Source organism: Triturus cristatus, chromosome 4_1, assembly GCF_964204655.1.
Source record: "Triturus cristatus chromosome 4_1, aTriCri1.1, whole genome shotgun sequence".
NCBI classification, from domain to species: domain Eukaryota; kingdom Metazoa; phylum Chordata; class Amphibia; order Caudata; family Salamandridae; genus Triturus; species Triturus cristatus.
Window position 1 is genome coordinate 523283682 of NC_140585.1, and position 15647 is coordinate 523299328.

Genomic DNA, 15647 nt, shown 5'->3' on the forward strand with positions numbered 1-15647 from the left:
AATTCCAGATCCCTGAAGTAAAATGATGGTCAAGTGGCTGTAGTAAATCTCAAAACATTAGTATGCACTTTTCATTACTAGAAAGATGATTACGTTCATTTGCATCTTTACTAAAGTCAATATAGGGGTACTGCAACTGGCAGTGTGCCATAGTGCTTGAACAAGACGAAAGATAGTGTCATAAGGCATCAAACAAGCATTGCAGCTGCTGCCTATGTGCTCTAGAATACCTCGTTATCCGGAGAACTTGGTTTAACTGCTACTAATCATTTCAGCATTAAGTAGCTGGACCTGTTGTACTTACGCAAAGCTGCTTTTGTGGTTGTAAAATGGCAAACATTTTTAGGTCTCGCCTAGGCAACGCATGCACTGTCTCTCCGAGACTTCAAGTAATCTGTATGTTGGGTGAAAATCCGCCCATTGCCGGGAAAATTGTCCTGACGCTTGCCATTAGTTTAACTGTGGCATTGCTCTTCTTAGCTGCCTTTTTATTTGCTGTTGATTTGAGACGTACTTCCGTTTATTCCGGAAGCAGAACTGCCTAACTACAGTTAAGTTCCGCTGCAGGGCTGTATCTTTTTATGTATGGACTACTTCCTTGTTTTTTGCTACAGCGCATGGTTCTCTGGACCCATACGTTTAATGTACATGGAAGCTTTGTCTCTCCCCACCCCGAGATGCTCGCGAACCAGCCTCGTGGTTCTTGGAAGGCTTAAGCGTGCTCACGGTTAGGCTGCTGTACTTTATACACCTCATAAGAGGCTGCGGGGGAGAAATGCTGTATAACATGCCGGCCGCTTCAGCAGGCTCTTGCCGTACTCTCTTTAATCAACATGGCGCCCACCACTTTTTCATCAGCACAGCTCCTATTTTGTCTGCTGTAACTCTCCTTCTGCAGCAGGCGACTGCCTCAAACGTCCTGCTGTTTTTAGCAATCTTCCTCTTGGTTGGCGATTATGTTAAAAGGAGGCCACCAAAGAATTTACCCCCGGACCCTTCTCCTGGCCTTTTATTGGATCTTTGCCGAGCGATGACGTAATGGGCAAGGTAAAGCTGTGAAAACTCAAAAGAAGAATATTTGTAGTGATCAGTGTGTGAAGTGTTTGCATGTCCTTGTTTTGTGAATTTAAATTATGGTACTTGTAGTATTGCCTTTTAAAGGCGAAAGTGATATTATGAAAATAAAAAAATCAATGACGTGACTGCATGGTCTGCTCGCGTGAGTCGGGGTAACTCAAGATGTCTGGAGGTATGCTATTGTTTAAATACAGGAGAATACCAATGTCGCTTCCATAATGAAATTTTTTATTTTACAACCCCCCTTACAGGAAAGTTGTGGACTGGCAGCTGTGATAATGATCAGGCCCGTAGTTTCAGGAAGGTGTTAGGGGTTTGTCACCCCCCAAATAAATGCATACTTGGCTTTTTAGTTAGGGCTGGGGGCACTGAATAGGGTCTGCTTTGAGTGTTGCTGTTTATCGTTCGTGGGTCATGAATAAAAGCCAAAATCGTGACCTTTCGTGTGAATCAGGAGAGAGACAGACAGAGATAAACAAAACATTTGGAGACTGAATTTCCAAATGAAATGTGATAACCTCTATCAATACCGGCTTCCCAGGTTGTCCAAATTGTGTGCTCCTACGAAAACATTTTTTGCTGGGTCTGTTTAAGTTTATTGTGTTCGGACGTCTCTAACACTGATCGGTCCTCTGTCCGTTCAGACACTGAAGGTTTCTGAAACCAACACTTAAGTCTAACATAACACCGTACATTGAATTTTTAAGTAAAAAATGTGTTCGCTTGTTGATCCATGACACCTTTGACGACTGCCTCTGCTGTGTTACAAATATATATTACATATGCGGCACTAACATAAACAAGCAATAAAAATGCAATAGGTCTTGCCTTTTATTAAGTTAAAGCCATTTGCTTTACCTATACAATACCATTAGCAAAGCAAATGGCTTTAACTTAATCAAAGGCGAGACCTATTGCATTTTCAATGTTTGTTTCTTTGTGCAATGCATTTATGAGAGCAAGGCAAACACAAAGGTTGGGGTGGGGTGGCAAAGTGAGCTAAAGAACGATGATGGATTCAACCAAGATCGGTGACTGGGGGTGAGTATCTGAAAAGTTTCAGCGCTTTGTCCATCATCTCCTTGTGTTTGCATTATGAGTTCAAGTACATAATAAGATTAGTCAATACACGTAAAATAGTCCCACTTCAATTGCAGTACAAATGTTCAATAGGAGGCAGCTTCATACACCAAGCATCTAATAGTATGAGATGAGTGAGACCTTTAGCTCCACCGGGAGGAGCCAAGACCAACAGCGTATATTTTGAGGAATTGGTAACAACCGTAACCCAGAGTTGCTCTCCCAAGCCAGACCTAAAAATTCAACAGATACTGGGAAGTAGAGCAGGAGCTGAATGTGCCTTGTAAATGTTTAAAACTATGTAAAATAAAAATACACTAAAATAAAACATCCCAACAGGGAGCAGGCATGTAGATAAAGAGGGGCTGCAAATGAAAGCGCCTGGGTTTTTCCCTGCAAATGGTATCAAAAAAGGGTTTGTGGGGCTGAAATCACCATTTTCCCAGCGTTTAGGGAATGACAGACTTTTGTCAGAAAACCAACATTTTTTACACAGTTTTGGCATTTTTCTGGGACATAGCCTATTTTAGCAATTTTTGGTGCTTTCAACCTCCTTCCAGTTAATGGTAGAAATGGGTATGAAAGCTATAATGGATCCTGGAAAGCTATACATTTTTAGAAAAGTAGACAAAATTCTCAATTCAGCAAGGGGTCATTTGGCTAGATCCTTCAAGGTTTCTTTATAGAAACTAACAGTTAAATATAGGAAAAATTGAAATTTAGTTGAAAAAAACAGCCTTTTGTGTCAACGTTTTCACCTGTAACTTCTTCTAATTATGACAGGTCTTTGAAAGCAATATACTGTTACATCCGCTGGACCTTTCTGGTTGTGGGGATATATAGGACTTGTAGGTTCACCAAGAACCTAACGAACCCAGAGTCAAAAACTGAGCAGCAATTTGCAATGGCTTTTTATTATGTACTGGGTATATAGCAATTATTGTGGGAAAATGTATACATGGAAAAATCGGTATGAAAGACACCTATGTATTTCTGAAATGGGAACAAATTATAGAGGTTTATAAACAGTAGATATTTGCACATTTTCGAAATTGGAAATAGTCGTACTAGCTTGAGAATTATCGGTCATTTTTCAAAATGACTTCTTTTTTACACAATGTCTGAATTACCCTAAGTCTCCCCATAAAAATGGTACCTCACTTGTGTGGGTAGGCATAGTGCCCACGACAGGAAACGGCGCAAAACCCAACATGAACACATCACATTTTCACAATGAAAAATTATTCTTTTTTTGCAAAGTGCCTAGCTATAGTTTTTGAACCCTAGCTCTGCCAGCACCTAGGGAAACCTAGCAAACCTATACATTTTTGAAAACTAGACACCCAGGGGAATCCAGGATGGGGTGACTTGACTGCCTCCCACCAGGTTCTGTTACACAGAATCCCTTGCAAACCTTAAAAATTGTCAAAAATACCACATTTTGCCCACATTTCTGAGGTGGAAAGTTCTGGAATCTGCGTGGATCCACAAATTTCCACCAACCCCGCGTTCCCCAAAGTCTTCAGAGAAAAATGGTACCTCACTTGTGTGGGTCGGCCTAGTGCCCGTGACAGGAAACGGAGCAAAAGGCAATGTGGACACACCTCAATTTTGCAGTGAAAAATGACCCTTTTTTGGCAAAGTGCCTAGCTGTAGTTTGTGAACCATAGCTCTGCCGGCACCTAGGGAAACCTAGCAAACCTATACATTTTTGAAAACTAGACACCCAGGGGAATCCAGGATGGGGTGACTTGACTGCCTCCCACTAGGTTCTGTTATCCAGAATCCCTTGCAAACCTAAACAATTGTCCAAAAAAAACCACATTTTCCCCACATTTCTATGGTGGAACGTTCTGGAATCTGCGTGGGTCCACAAATTTCCACCCACCCCACGTTCCCCAAAGTCTTTCGAGAAAAATTGTACCTCACTTGTGAGGCGCATTTAGGCCACTAGAATGAGGGTGCCAGCATCAGGTTACACCCTCCTTCGGCACATGAAACACGCCCATAGAGGCCAGTCACACCCTTTAACGGTGCCGCTGTGCTGAGGCGGCCAAGCACACTGATTACCAGTGTGCCCCCGACCACATCAGTCGGAAGCACATTACACAGTTCAACGTTGGCCATATGAATTAGCATGCCATTGATTACACGATGATTTTTTAAATTTAAATAAATGACACCGGCTACCGAAATTCAATTCTTAGCGGCCCCTAATAAATCCCGAGCCACAAGATTCTTACCCTTCAATGTAAAAATAGTACTTCTGCTTTTAGTTAAAACTTTACCTAACATACAAAAACTGTAGAGCTAATAGACATGTTAAGATACTCCACTGTACTATTAATACTGAGCAAAATAAGGCAAGAAATAGAGATAAAAGTGCTCAGGAAAGCAGCACTTCAAAAGAAAACCTTATCATGACTTAACTGCAGAAATTGCTAATTACCTATTTTATAGAGAACCAGTCAAGACAAAAACAACATTGTAATTCCTCAGAAATTAGCCTGTCAGTGAGGCCCAATATCTTATTTAGCACAATGATTTCTGTGCCGCTTTGCATAATTGCTGTTGTAACTAATTACTCATAATATGGCAAGGGTCACATCAGTCTTCAAAAATAATTACACCAAAGGGGTATGGCTTTGCATATGTTTTCCTCCCACACCACGCATTGGTAGCATCTGTTCTCTCCTGGAGGACGGCCAGCAATCCATGGAGCAGCATGCATGCAAAACCAGTAATGGGGAAGTGACGGATTCATTCTAACACATTGCCCACAACTGACTGTGAGTTTACACTAGCAAACTAAAGTGAAAAAAAAAGCGTCGTTCACCCCCAAAAGGAGTGTGAATGTACAGTTTCTTCAGGGAGAAACAAAAACGTTTATAAATTGAAAAGCACTCCAGGCATGGCATTTACAGAGGTACTTTAGTATATGTGAACATGTGCTTGCAATAATGAAAGCACACATGGCAGCAGTGGTATCGTACATAGCCCTACCTTCCCGGGAAGGACATTCAATTCTCTTCTAGGAGCACCAGAGAAAACCAAGCATGCATTTGCTGTGCTCAAAAGTCCGGATATTGGCAATAATGCTGCTGTTCTCTCGGAGTTAGATACAGTTTTTCCAATCTGCCGAATCTCAGACTTCCTAAGCAGCTCAAGCACAAGCATCTCTTTAATTCGGCTCCTTTTTCTTCGTATTTTTCTCCAGTTTATTAAAATGCCTTCCAGCTTTACGGGCTTTAACCAGGCTAGTCTGCTGGTGATGGATGTCCACAACTCTGACACCTGCTGTAAGGACAGGCACTCTATGCAGAGGAAGGTCTCTTGTTTATTGCTAAACAAAGTGCGTGATAGTAGTGTAAACTCTGCAGGAGCCTTCAAGAAATTCATTCACAGAAAGTCTCAGTGGCATCATCACAATACTGGGATCCGAGGACCACAGAACCATCCCTGCCACATTCCCCACAGCAAAATGACAAAAGGTCCTTCAAAATTTAACACAACGTCAGTAGTTAATATTATGAACCTCACTAGCTTCCCTGGTCCAAATGAGTTCAAGGCAATGTTTAAAGCTTGAGGTCCAAATGCAAATAAAACAACAGCACCTTCCCTTTTACTGAGCAATAATGTGGACAGTTCTAGTCTATACTTGTTTATTCTGGCCTCAGGGTAGAATTATTAGTAAAGGTCTCATATGTTTACTGCCTCAAGTGTCCATCTTCTAAAACAACCAGGGCACATTCTGGTGCAACTTCATTTACCAACAGCAGATGCTCTTTCCATTGCAGATTATGAATTCCAATATTACAACTGCTAATAACAGAAAAAGATATGTGCTAGAGAAATTGATTATCTAGAATATATCCTTAATATGTAACATGTATGGATGTTTAGCAGAAAGGACGTTATAGAACATTTATGATGGCCTAAATACATTAACCACTATCACATAAATAAATCATAAATGACTCACTGCAATCATTTGTGCCACATAGCTCTCAGGTCCGGTGTATTCCGTTGGATCTTTCACCTTGACCAGTACTATAAAGTACAAGTAATGCCACATGCTATGTTCAGACATTATATGTTCTTCAAATGAGACAGTCTTGTTGTCAAATTTGTCTCTTTCAAGTCCTATAGGAGAAGACAGTTGTAATGAATTAAAGCTGTCACTCAAGGTTCAAGAAACAACTGCAAAACTTCCAATACATCACAATATAAACACAATGTTATAATTTATCTTTCATGATACTGTTTTTCTAGACCACTTTGCTTGATACCTTAGCTGGTTTCTAGCTTAAACGTTGCAGAAATGCTTCTATTCAGGTGCTTGTTTTAACTATATCTTTTTACTTCTTCTTTGACTTGTGAGCAGTATACAATTTAGCTCCTCAACATTAATGTACAGTAGCATAAGTGACTCATAAGGAAAAAAAGTGAATTAAATATAAAACAATGTAGAAGTGGACATGAATGACCGACATGTATATCAAGCAATCTATAGTGGTTTGAGGGGCCGGCACTATATTAGTTTTCACATTTAACTTGGAATGGGCGTTTTCAATTATGTCAGTTCACATACTTCACAATTCTTGAGTTTGAAGGTCCAAATTGAGGAAACTGAATTGTCACTGCATAAGATATCAGCTGTGGTTCCACTTTATGCGTAACACAGTGACTCCAGCCCTGGAAGTTTAGAGTGCTAAACTGATAATTACGGTGAAATATGGGGTTGAGGTTTGGTGTATAACTGCTTCTAAAGACTATCTTCTTGAGATTTCTACTACAGCTACAAAAGGTGCTCAAAGATTTTACTGGGGTATCACTAGAAGTGAAAAACCTTTGGGATATAAATGTTTTACAGCCAGGCGACGTTTGTGCTCAGTTGTCTAATATTGGGGCCACTGCCTATAGCCATGTAATACTTAATATTTCAAATAGGAATGAATGCAAGAGAGTGACCTGGCAAGCTCAAGTTGAAGGCATGTTGTTATACTATCACGTTACATTATACCACTCTGAGCACGCCCTAATCTGGGAAGATCCAAAGATATGTTGAGGGCTGCAATGTGAGGATTTTCCTAAATCTTAAACATATTGGCAGCCAAGTGTTACTTTATTAAGAATGTCTGGGTAAGGATAAAATTGAATGTAAAAATGAGGCTTGGAAAATTGCCAGTGGGTTCCATTGTGCAGAACTGGAAATTACAGTTGTCCATTAACCTTACTATAATGCAGCATCCTACATTTTAGTTGTGGTTGTATATATATCTCGAATACCAAGATCAAGCAGACAAGAAAGCAATCTCCTCCTAAGAATGTTGTAAGAGAGGAGGGTACGCAAGAATCCACACAGACAAGCAGTTAACCCTGGCCACGGAGATAAGCAGTTCGTTGTAAAACGAGGCAGAAGAACTAACATGGCATGGCCTGTGTGTGGCTTTAGACCAGTGACGTTAACTACTAGAGCAAAAATCTGAACTATAGTTTGCTACCAGCTTATCCTTCTCTGTCCTCCAGAAGCTGTGTTATGGATGTTGTGTTATATTGATTGTATAGTGCACTAATCACCTGAGAGGGTATCTATGCACTTGGGCAGGTATATGGTGTCCAAGGTGCTTATATGAAGAGTGGAACGCAGGAAGTAAGGAGGAGGCTCTGATGTGCTGAGGAGGGTCCTTCAATGTCTTGGGTCTGTTGTAGGAGATTGAGCATCCTCAAGTTTTGCTTTTGTGCATGTGGGGTTTTTGTGCGAGAGAGAGTGAGGCATCTGGTGGGTTGGTGAGTGTGTGCAGCTGCTCAGGTATTCTGGTTCTGTGTTGTGTGGGGCTTTTTATGTGTGCGGGAGAACTTTTAATTTGGCTGCACTTGTGAATAGGATGCCAGTGAAGCTTCCTGAGGTGCGGTGTGATGTGGGTGCGGCATGGGAGAGCGAGTATGAGTCTTGCAGTGGTGTTCTGGATTGTCTGGAGTCTGTGTAGGAGTCGTTTGAAGATTCTGGCATAGAGAATGTTTCCTTAGTCCAGCCTGCTGGGGAGAGTTCTGAGGTAACGATTTGAAGACTTTTCTCAGCATGCATAGGATGTGGAAGCAGGAGGTTTACACAGTGTTGGTTTGAGCCATCGTATTGAGCTTGTCATCTAAAGCCATAGATTTCGTGCATGGTCAGTGGGTGTAGGTGTTGGCCTCACTCCGATAGCTAGTAGGTGCAATCCCATGCGGAGGTCTTGTTGCCGAAGACCAGTTCTTCTGTCTTGTCAGGGTTGACCTACAGGCAGTTGGTTCGCATCCAGTCTGCAGTTGGTGAAGTTGGTTCTGGTAGTGGTTGTCTTGTCCATTAGGGAGAAGATAAGTTGGGTGTCATCGGCGTAGGAGAGGACGGTTATGTCTTGTGATCAGATGATGTTGGCAAGTGGTGTCATGTATATGTTGAAAAGGGTGGGGCTGAGGGATGATCCCTGTAGGAGATGTCAATTTCTTGGGTTCTGATATGAAGGTTGGCAGCCTGATCCTGTGAGCTCTTCCTGTGAAAAAGGAACAGATCCATTTGAGAGTGGACCTGTGTATGCCAATCTTTTGGAGTTTTCCGATGAGGGTGTAATGCAAGACAGTGTTGAAGGCCGCAGTGAGGTTGTGCAGGATGGGGGCCGCTGCTCCTCCTCAATCCAGGATGATTTGATCATCATCTGTGAACTCGATGAGTGCTATTTTAGTTCTGTGGTTCCTTCTGAATCCTGATGAGTTGTCTAGATGATGGTGAAGTTAAAGGTGGGAGGCAAGTTGCTTGTTGATGACCTTCTCAATCACTTTGGCTGGACAGAGGAGCAGGGAGATGGGTCGGAAGTTGCTCAGTTGATTCAAGTCAGCTGTTGGCTTCTCGAGGAGGGTGTTGATTTCTGCAACTTTCCATTCATCCGGGAAAGTGGTGGACATGATGGAAGTGTTGATGATGTGGGTCCGGGTGCAGCGGATTGATGATGTTCCCAGACTGTAGATGTAGTGTAGAGGAACTAACAATTGAATATGCATTAGATCAACCATGTTAGATTTTTAACCTCTCTACTAGCAACAGGATACTGGGAAGAAATACTTTTATTATCAGAGCCTTTAGTAGTTACAGACTGATTCTGGCAATAGGAGGAAGTACACTTCTGGACAGCTGCCAAGGCAACAGTGTGACTCTGACACAATCACTTAACTGAAACATGATATAGAAGCACAAATAACTTAAGACTATTTGTTGACCTGACTACTTGCTCGTAATTTCCCTTAATGGAAGGAAGCAACTATCTCCTAGGTCGAAACTGTATGAATAACATCCACTGCATCAATACTGTTTTAAATGTTTAATTCAGAGAGAACCTTCATATATAGTTGTTGTACATACCACAGATAAAACAAGTTGTCTTTAAAACTTCTTCTTTTTTCTGTTTTTCACTTCTGAGATCAGCAAAGGTATCAATGATGACTCCAAAAATAAGATTCAGCACAATGATGATGACAATGAAATAAAAGAGGAGATCATATACAACACGAGCAGCAAACAATGGCTCCTAAAACAAAAGTAATGGAATTTGAGCAAATAAAATAAGAAAGCAAATGACAACTAGTTGGGCTAACATGAAGCAAATTCTCAAATTGGTATATCTTATGGACAACATATGAGAAAAAAAGATACTCCTAGAAGAGCACACACTTTAAAATACACTACTCATTTTCCTTTTATAAATGCAACATTGTTGACATAGCAGGGCCATGAGTCAATCTATGTGGCATACAATTACACTAGAATGAGGACTAATACATTTCTCCACTTTCAAACATTACATTTACAAGAGTGAAAACATTAAACACTATATTGTTGTTATTGGTATAGCTTTATTGTTTTCTAGTTTTCTTTTTGTTAACAAGATACTACCTCAAAACATTTCCTCCTTAATTTTCACATCCTTTTTTTTGTCTCGGCTGCAAACAGCTCTAGCTGTCTGTCTGATCACGAAGGAAACTCTTATATCCAATATAGACTTTTAAGAGTGTGTGTGTTGGTTTCATCCCTTTCTCCGAATTGGATTGCTTTTACAACCTATTCTTGCATTTTCCCCACACATTTTGGTTTCACCGTTTTTTTGATTGGATGGTTTTTAACCTTCAACTGCTGTAGTCAAGAACTTGTACTGCATTGCATGAACATCTATTTTCTCTCCTTGCTTCCTATCCCTCCTTAGTGACTGCTGCTCTTTTTCTTAAATATTAGGGCCTCTAACACCCGCTTGCTACATCCAACCCCATTACAAGTCCACTGCCGCAGTACTGGCTGGTGGTCATCTTCAAAACACCTTTAAATGTCTGCTGTGGAGGCACCATTTTGGAATTATTCTTTTTTTTGCTTCAAGAAAAATCATCAGACTGCCGATATATGTGTGTGTGTAGACATGGCAGCCACCTTGAAAATACTTTTCCTAAAAGAAAAGAAAAAGCATTCCAAGATGGCCTCTGAACATGTGCGTTTGCAAGCATGGCAGCAATCTTAGAATGAATAATCTTTTGCTTTAAAAAAAAATATTTCCAAGATGGCTGGCGTATCTTCATGCATACCCATTGGATGGCAGGAGGGACAAAGAAGCATTGGCAAAGCCAACATGTGTCAGAGGGGAGAGCTATTTGCTTTGCCAATGTTGATCACTGAGAGTTAATACACTACATAGCCATGATTGCACTTGCTATAATTTGTCATTCTTCTTCCACTTGATGCAGCAAATTTGATTAGCATATATTTTTTCCTTAAATGAATCTCTATTAAATAATTTTGAGTGGTAATTGTAATTGTATAGATACATTGTAGAATCAAATTAACAAGATGAGAAATCTAATTAGTATATTACTTAACTTGTCACATTAAAGAAAACCATAATGCTAACGAAATAAAGTAAAGAGTAAGATACAGAAGGAAATACAAAAGGAAGGGAACGGAAATAAATCTAGGAAGGAATGGATACGATAGGCATTATGATGAAAATAATCCAAGGGAACGATTTCCATCAGCCAATTGTCAATAGAGATGTTTGGAGATAACATCAATTTTTAAACAGCTTTGATTTAGAGGTCAGAAATGCCTTCACCAGTCATTGTTTCATGAACGTCCTGCTTTTGTCAGCTTGCACACTATGATTGAAAAAAAACCTGATCTGCTGCAACAGGTGTGATTTGATTGATATTGCCAACAAAAGTTATTTTCAAGTCATTAAACACAATTTTTCACATACAAGATGCACATCTGACACATTTGTAAGATCTATTACTAGGTACATGTGCGAGGCATCAGAAGTAAGTCTGCTGCAATATTTCATAAAGGAATCTGTTTTTGAAGAGAGTCTTATTTACAGTAGTCACAGAGCAATCAATGGCCAGGGCCAGAAAAGAAAAACATTTTCGCCTCTACTATTTTTTTTAAGTTTGAAAAGGCTATTTTGAATTTTATAACAACATTAGTACATATTTATGTATTTAGTAACCATTATAACAAAACAAAAACTTTGTAAAATGTATAATGCAATAAAAGGCAAACAAAGAAATAGAGCTATAAAACTATAGAAAAAAGATAAAAAACAGACTGTAGTACCTTGCAATATAGCATTTTTTTTTTTTGTGAATTATAGAAGGAGCAGAGAAAGGAAGAAAAGCAAATAAGAAGCGGAGAAGAGACTAGGAAGTGGAGGAAGAAAGATAATTAACAAATTCATGTAACTGACTTGTAACTGAGTATTAAAATGGGTATCCTATAAATAATGCAGATATACATGCATGTAAGTCTGAATAAAGTAATAAAATGGAGCTTTAAATGTGGTGGTTGTGTGAAATGTCCAAGCAGGAATACAGTTCAAATAAGTTGTAAGGGGTAACCAAAATAAATCCTTTGTAATGAGCCCATGTGAGGCGCCTGCATATGCTCCATCAAGTCTGCGATAATGCAAAGTAAGTTCTACCATCTAATAAAGATTACCATTGTAACATCTTTCCAAATAGATGTAATGATCTGTTAAGCAATGGCAATAAGTAACAACCTTACCCAACTTACGATTGCCAATCCACAAGTGGGAAGAAACTTTCCAGAAAAATATGTTGAACTTCAAAGGGAGAGGTAATAGAACACATTTTTGAGACTGTATACCAAACTTCAAACTACAAAGTAGTAATAGAAGGACAATGGAAAAATATATGCATATAAGTACCAGAAGTTGACTTACAGATCCTCTACTATTTTTGGTTTCTGTTTATTTCTTGAATTGCTCAATTACAAGCACACAGCGTCAACCTGCAGACAGCTAATACTGAATGCTACATCTGAAATTCAGGCAAAGAAATGAAAACTCTTCTGTTAAACACTATGAAACAATTCTTAGCGAAATTAAGTTCCAGCTCATAGTTCATAATAAATATTGCATTCACATGCAACACTACAGGTCATCATCGAAACATCCTGTTGATACTACACTGCCAACATGAGTAAGCACCGTGTAGTAAATTCACTACTGACTGTACATCAATGCATGGCGAGTAGAAATGCACAGTTCCAATAAACCTCTACACTTTTTTTGTAGACCAGCAGAACAGCCTATATGGCATTCACATGTACCTAAGCTCGGCATGTGTACACACTAATATATGAAAATCTTGATTTTTGTACCAAGAAGGCCATAAAACAGGTTTTGGTTGTGGGGTAGAATAATTCATGCGTTACCTGTACAGGATTGCATTTGGTGGGATTGGAGGGCTATATTAGGGTGGTTTAAGACCTTCTTCCACCTAAAAACAAGATTCAGTGACCGAATAAATAAAAATATAAAAATGCGAGGGAATGTTTTCTTGGGCCAGGGGTAGCTGTAATGATTTCCTTGGATATGGAATTTTAATATATCACATGGATATTGTCTAGATATCTTGTGTAGCATGTGTAATGCTTTAGGCTGAGCGGAGACATTAAGGGTGTACAGAGAGTTGCTATGGGTAGCAGAGCAAAATATAAGAATCTGGAAATATTGTTGCTAAGTGAAGCTATATCTTTTATCCCTCGAAAAACTTAAAGAAGTATACATATGTCCAAAAAGATGTGCCCAGTAAATTTTTATGATGTACATGTGTGACATTAGCATAAGCCAGATATTTTAAGGGCTGTGCCCCTCAATGTTCGCAGGCACTTCTGAAATCAAGATTACATGGCTGTTTTTATATGAAAACACGTAAAAAAATCCAACTGTGGCCACACTGGTTCCACACAACTATAGGCTAATTGGTACGCTCACTTCTATTTGCAAAGCATACTCCCAATGTTTAATGCAAAGGTAACTAAAGGCTACTCGAGGTAGGTGTAACTCATGTCTGACTGAACGCTTGTGTAGACATGTGTAGATAATATCTGTTATGTAGCCGACATGAACATTAATTCAGCATAGCACCTGTAATGTTGCACCCCACACATTTTCACTCACTCAGAAAATACCACCTTGAAAGTCCATGACCAATTAGTAATCTTGCAGCAAGGACAGTTACCAACATCTCATCGGATTCCTACTTTGGGGTGACCGAAAAAAGCTGAAGTAAGATCCGTTCAACTTATGATAACATTGGTATCAACCAAAAGCCTAGATCTCGAGCTTATATTTTTAACTGATAATTGACTTAACCTGTCCAGTCTACATTTTTCACAAATTAATTAGGCAAATGAGTAGGACTAGTTCTGTATTTTCGAAGAATAATCTGGTAGAAACATTAATATACAAAAAAGATACTTACCCCTCAAGCACTAAGGAGGACAGACTAGCATTCTTCTATTATGTCAGGCACTTTCACAAAACAGGGGTATTTTAGCATAGTGGAATGCTGACTAACAGACTTTGTTTAGTAAATGGGACTACAGCGCCAAAGTGTTAAATCCCTAAAATGAGTGCAGCGCTATTAACCAGATTTTATCCTTCATAAATACTTTAACATTACCTAGTCTCAAAATTGGTGTAGCACATAAATGGCAAGGGGACATTAGATCTGTGAGCATGGACTGAGTGGCAGAACAGTTAAACTTGGTCACTAGTTATCTCAACGTGGTTGATGCCACATGCCTGAGACATATATACCCATTTACTGTTTTATACACATTAGTACACAAAGAATAAAGAATAAGAATACACACCTCTAATGATATACTTACGTTTTTGGAAGGTTTTCTGAGAACATCTCCTACGCCACCCCCATTGCGCAGTCCCTGGTTTAATACTGTAACAATGCACATGAGGAGGGTATCACAGGTTCTTTCAATTCCATCCTCATCCTTTTCATCCACTAAAAGCAAAGTGCTGACAGTTAGAATAAAGCAAAACAATACAGGAAAATCTGATGAACAAGAATACTGCAAATAAAAGATCACCAAACTATTACATAACACAAATTCCTTCCACCTTAATTATCTAATGGTTAGCTCATGCTTATGCTATTCAAGAAATACAGACAATCTTATTAGAATAAAAACACCAAAGATATTAAAGGGATAATATCATCATGTTCAACTCTCGCCTCAGATGCAGTTACAATTACTACACTAAAGCACTTGGTTAGTTTTATAGGTTACGTTTTAATCCTTGTTCATGGAGTGATTCCCAGTGAATCCGTGAGAATGACAATAGACATGTCAAGGGATTGATTACCTGTGTCCCAAGCCAAGCATTGGATTACTGTTGGTCATCTCAAACAGGGAGTGGGAACAGTGCTTAATTTGAGCCGGAGCTTTCCGATGCTGAGCCCCGGCACTTAATTGGTTTCCGGTGCTCGGCACCGGCACCTAATTATCAACACCACACTTAGGGCAGTGTGGCGCTGCTCATGTCATTTAGAGAGGAGTAGTATAACAGTTGTTTAGGGAAACGATATACATAAAAAAATTACTAATACCTGCCTCCCCAGCCATTCCTTTAGCTTTTGGGGCCTGGAATAAGCTGAACTGTCGTATTTACATGCGAGAGAGGTGGTTAGTAGTTGTTTTGGCAAAAATGGCAGGGGCGATGGGTGGCGCAAGCTGCAGTGGCCTCCTGGTCAGAGCCCTGGCACTTAATACTTTACAAATTAAGCACTGGGTGGGAGCAACCACTTGAACATGTGAACTGGCGGCAGGGAGAGTAACATACCCTGGGATATACTGCTTAAGCCTTCATTCAGGTGGAATCAACTGAACAGCTCATCTGAGACATGAGGGATTGCAAAGAAAATTGCCAGAGGATCTGGAAGAGGGAGAGTGACAGACTAAGAAAGGATCCCTGAAGAGAAACAGAGAAGAATTTCAGACCTCCTCAGAAGACATTGACCAGTAAAGCCCAGAGTGCAGAGATGCGAAAGGGCCTGAAGTACTGAACCAAGAAGGGGGATACTATTGGAAGCCCACCCTGACTGTAGGAGGCTCATCAAGTGGAGCCCTAAGATGCAGGAGAATCAGGAAG

At 39.9% G+C, this 15647-nt stretch overlaps 1 protein-coding gene across 4 annotated transcripts in view; it reads right to left on the reverse strand.

The window, feature by feature from the left end:
• Positions 1–15647, reverse strand: part of ITPR2 (inositol 1,4,5-trisphosphate receptor type 2) — a 1506646-nt gene that overhangs the window by 103559 nt on the left and 1387440 nt on the right. For all 4 annotated transcript variants that reach the window (XM_085652787.1, XM_085652785.1, XM_085652786.1 and 1 more), the window contains 3 exons: positions 14369–14499; positions 9554–9719; positions 6140–6300 (listed from right to left, as the gene is read on the reverse strand). In XM_085652787.1, coding sequence (XP_085508913.1) covers positions 6140–6300; positions 9554–9719; positions 14369–14499 — 458 coding nt within the window. The remainder of the gene's footprint in view (positions 1–6139; positions 6301–9553; positions 9720–14368; positions 14500–15647) is intronic.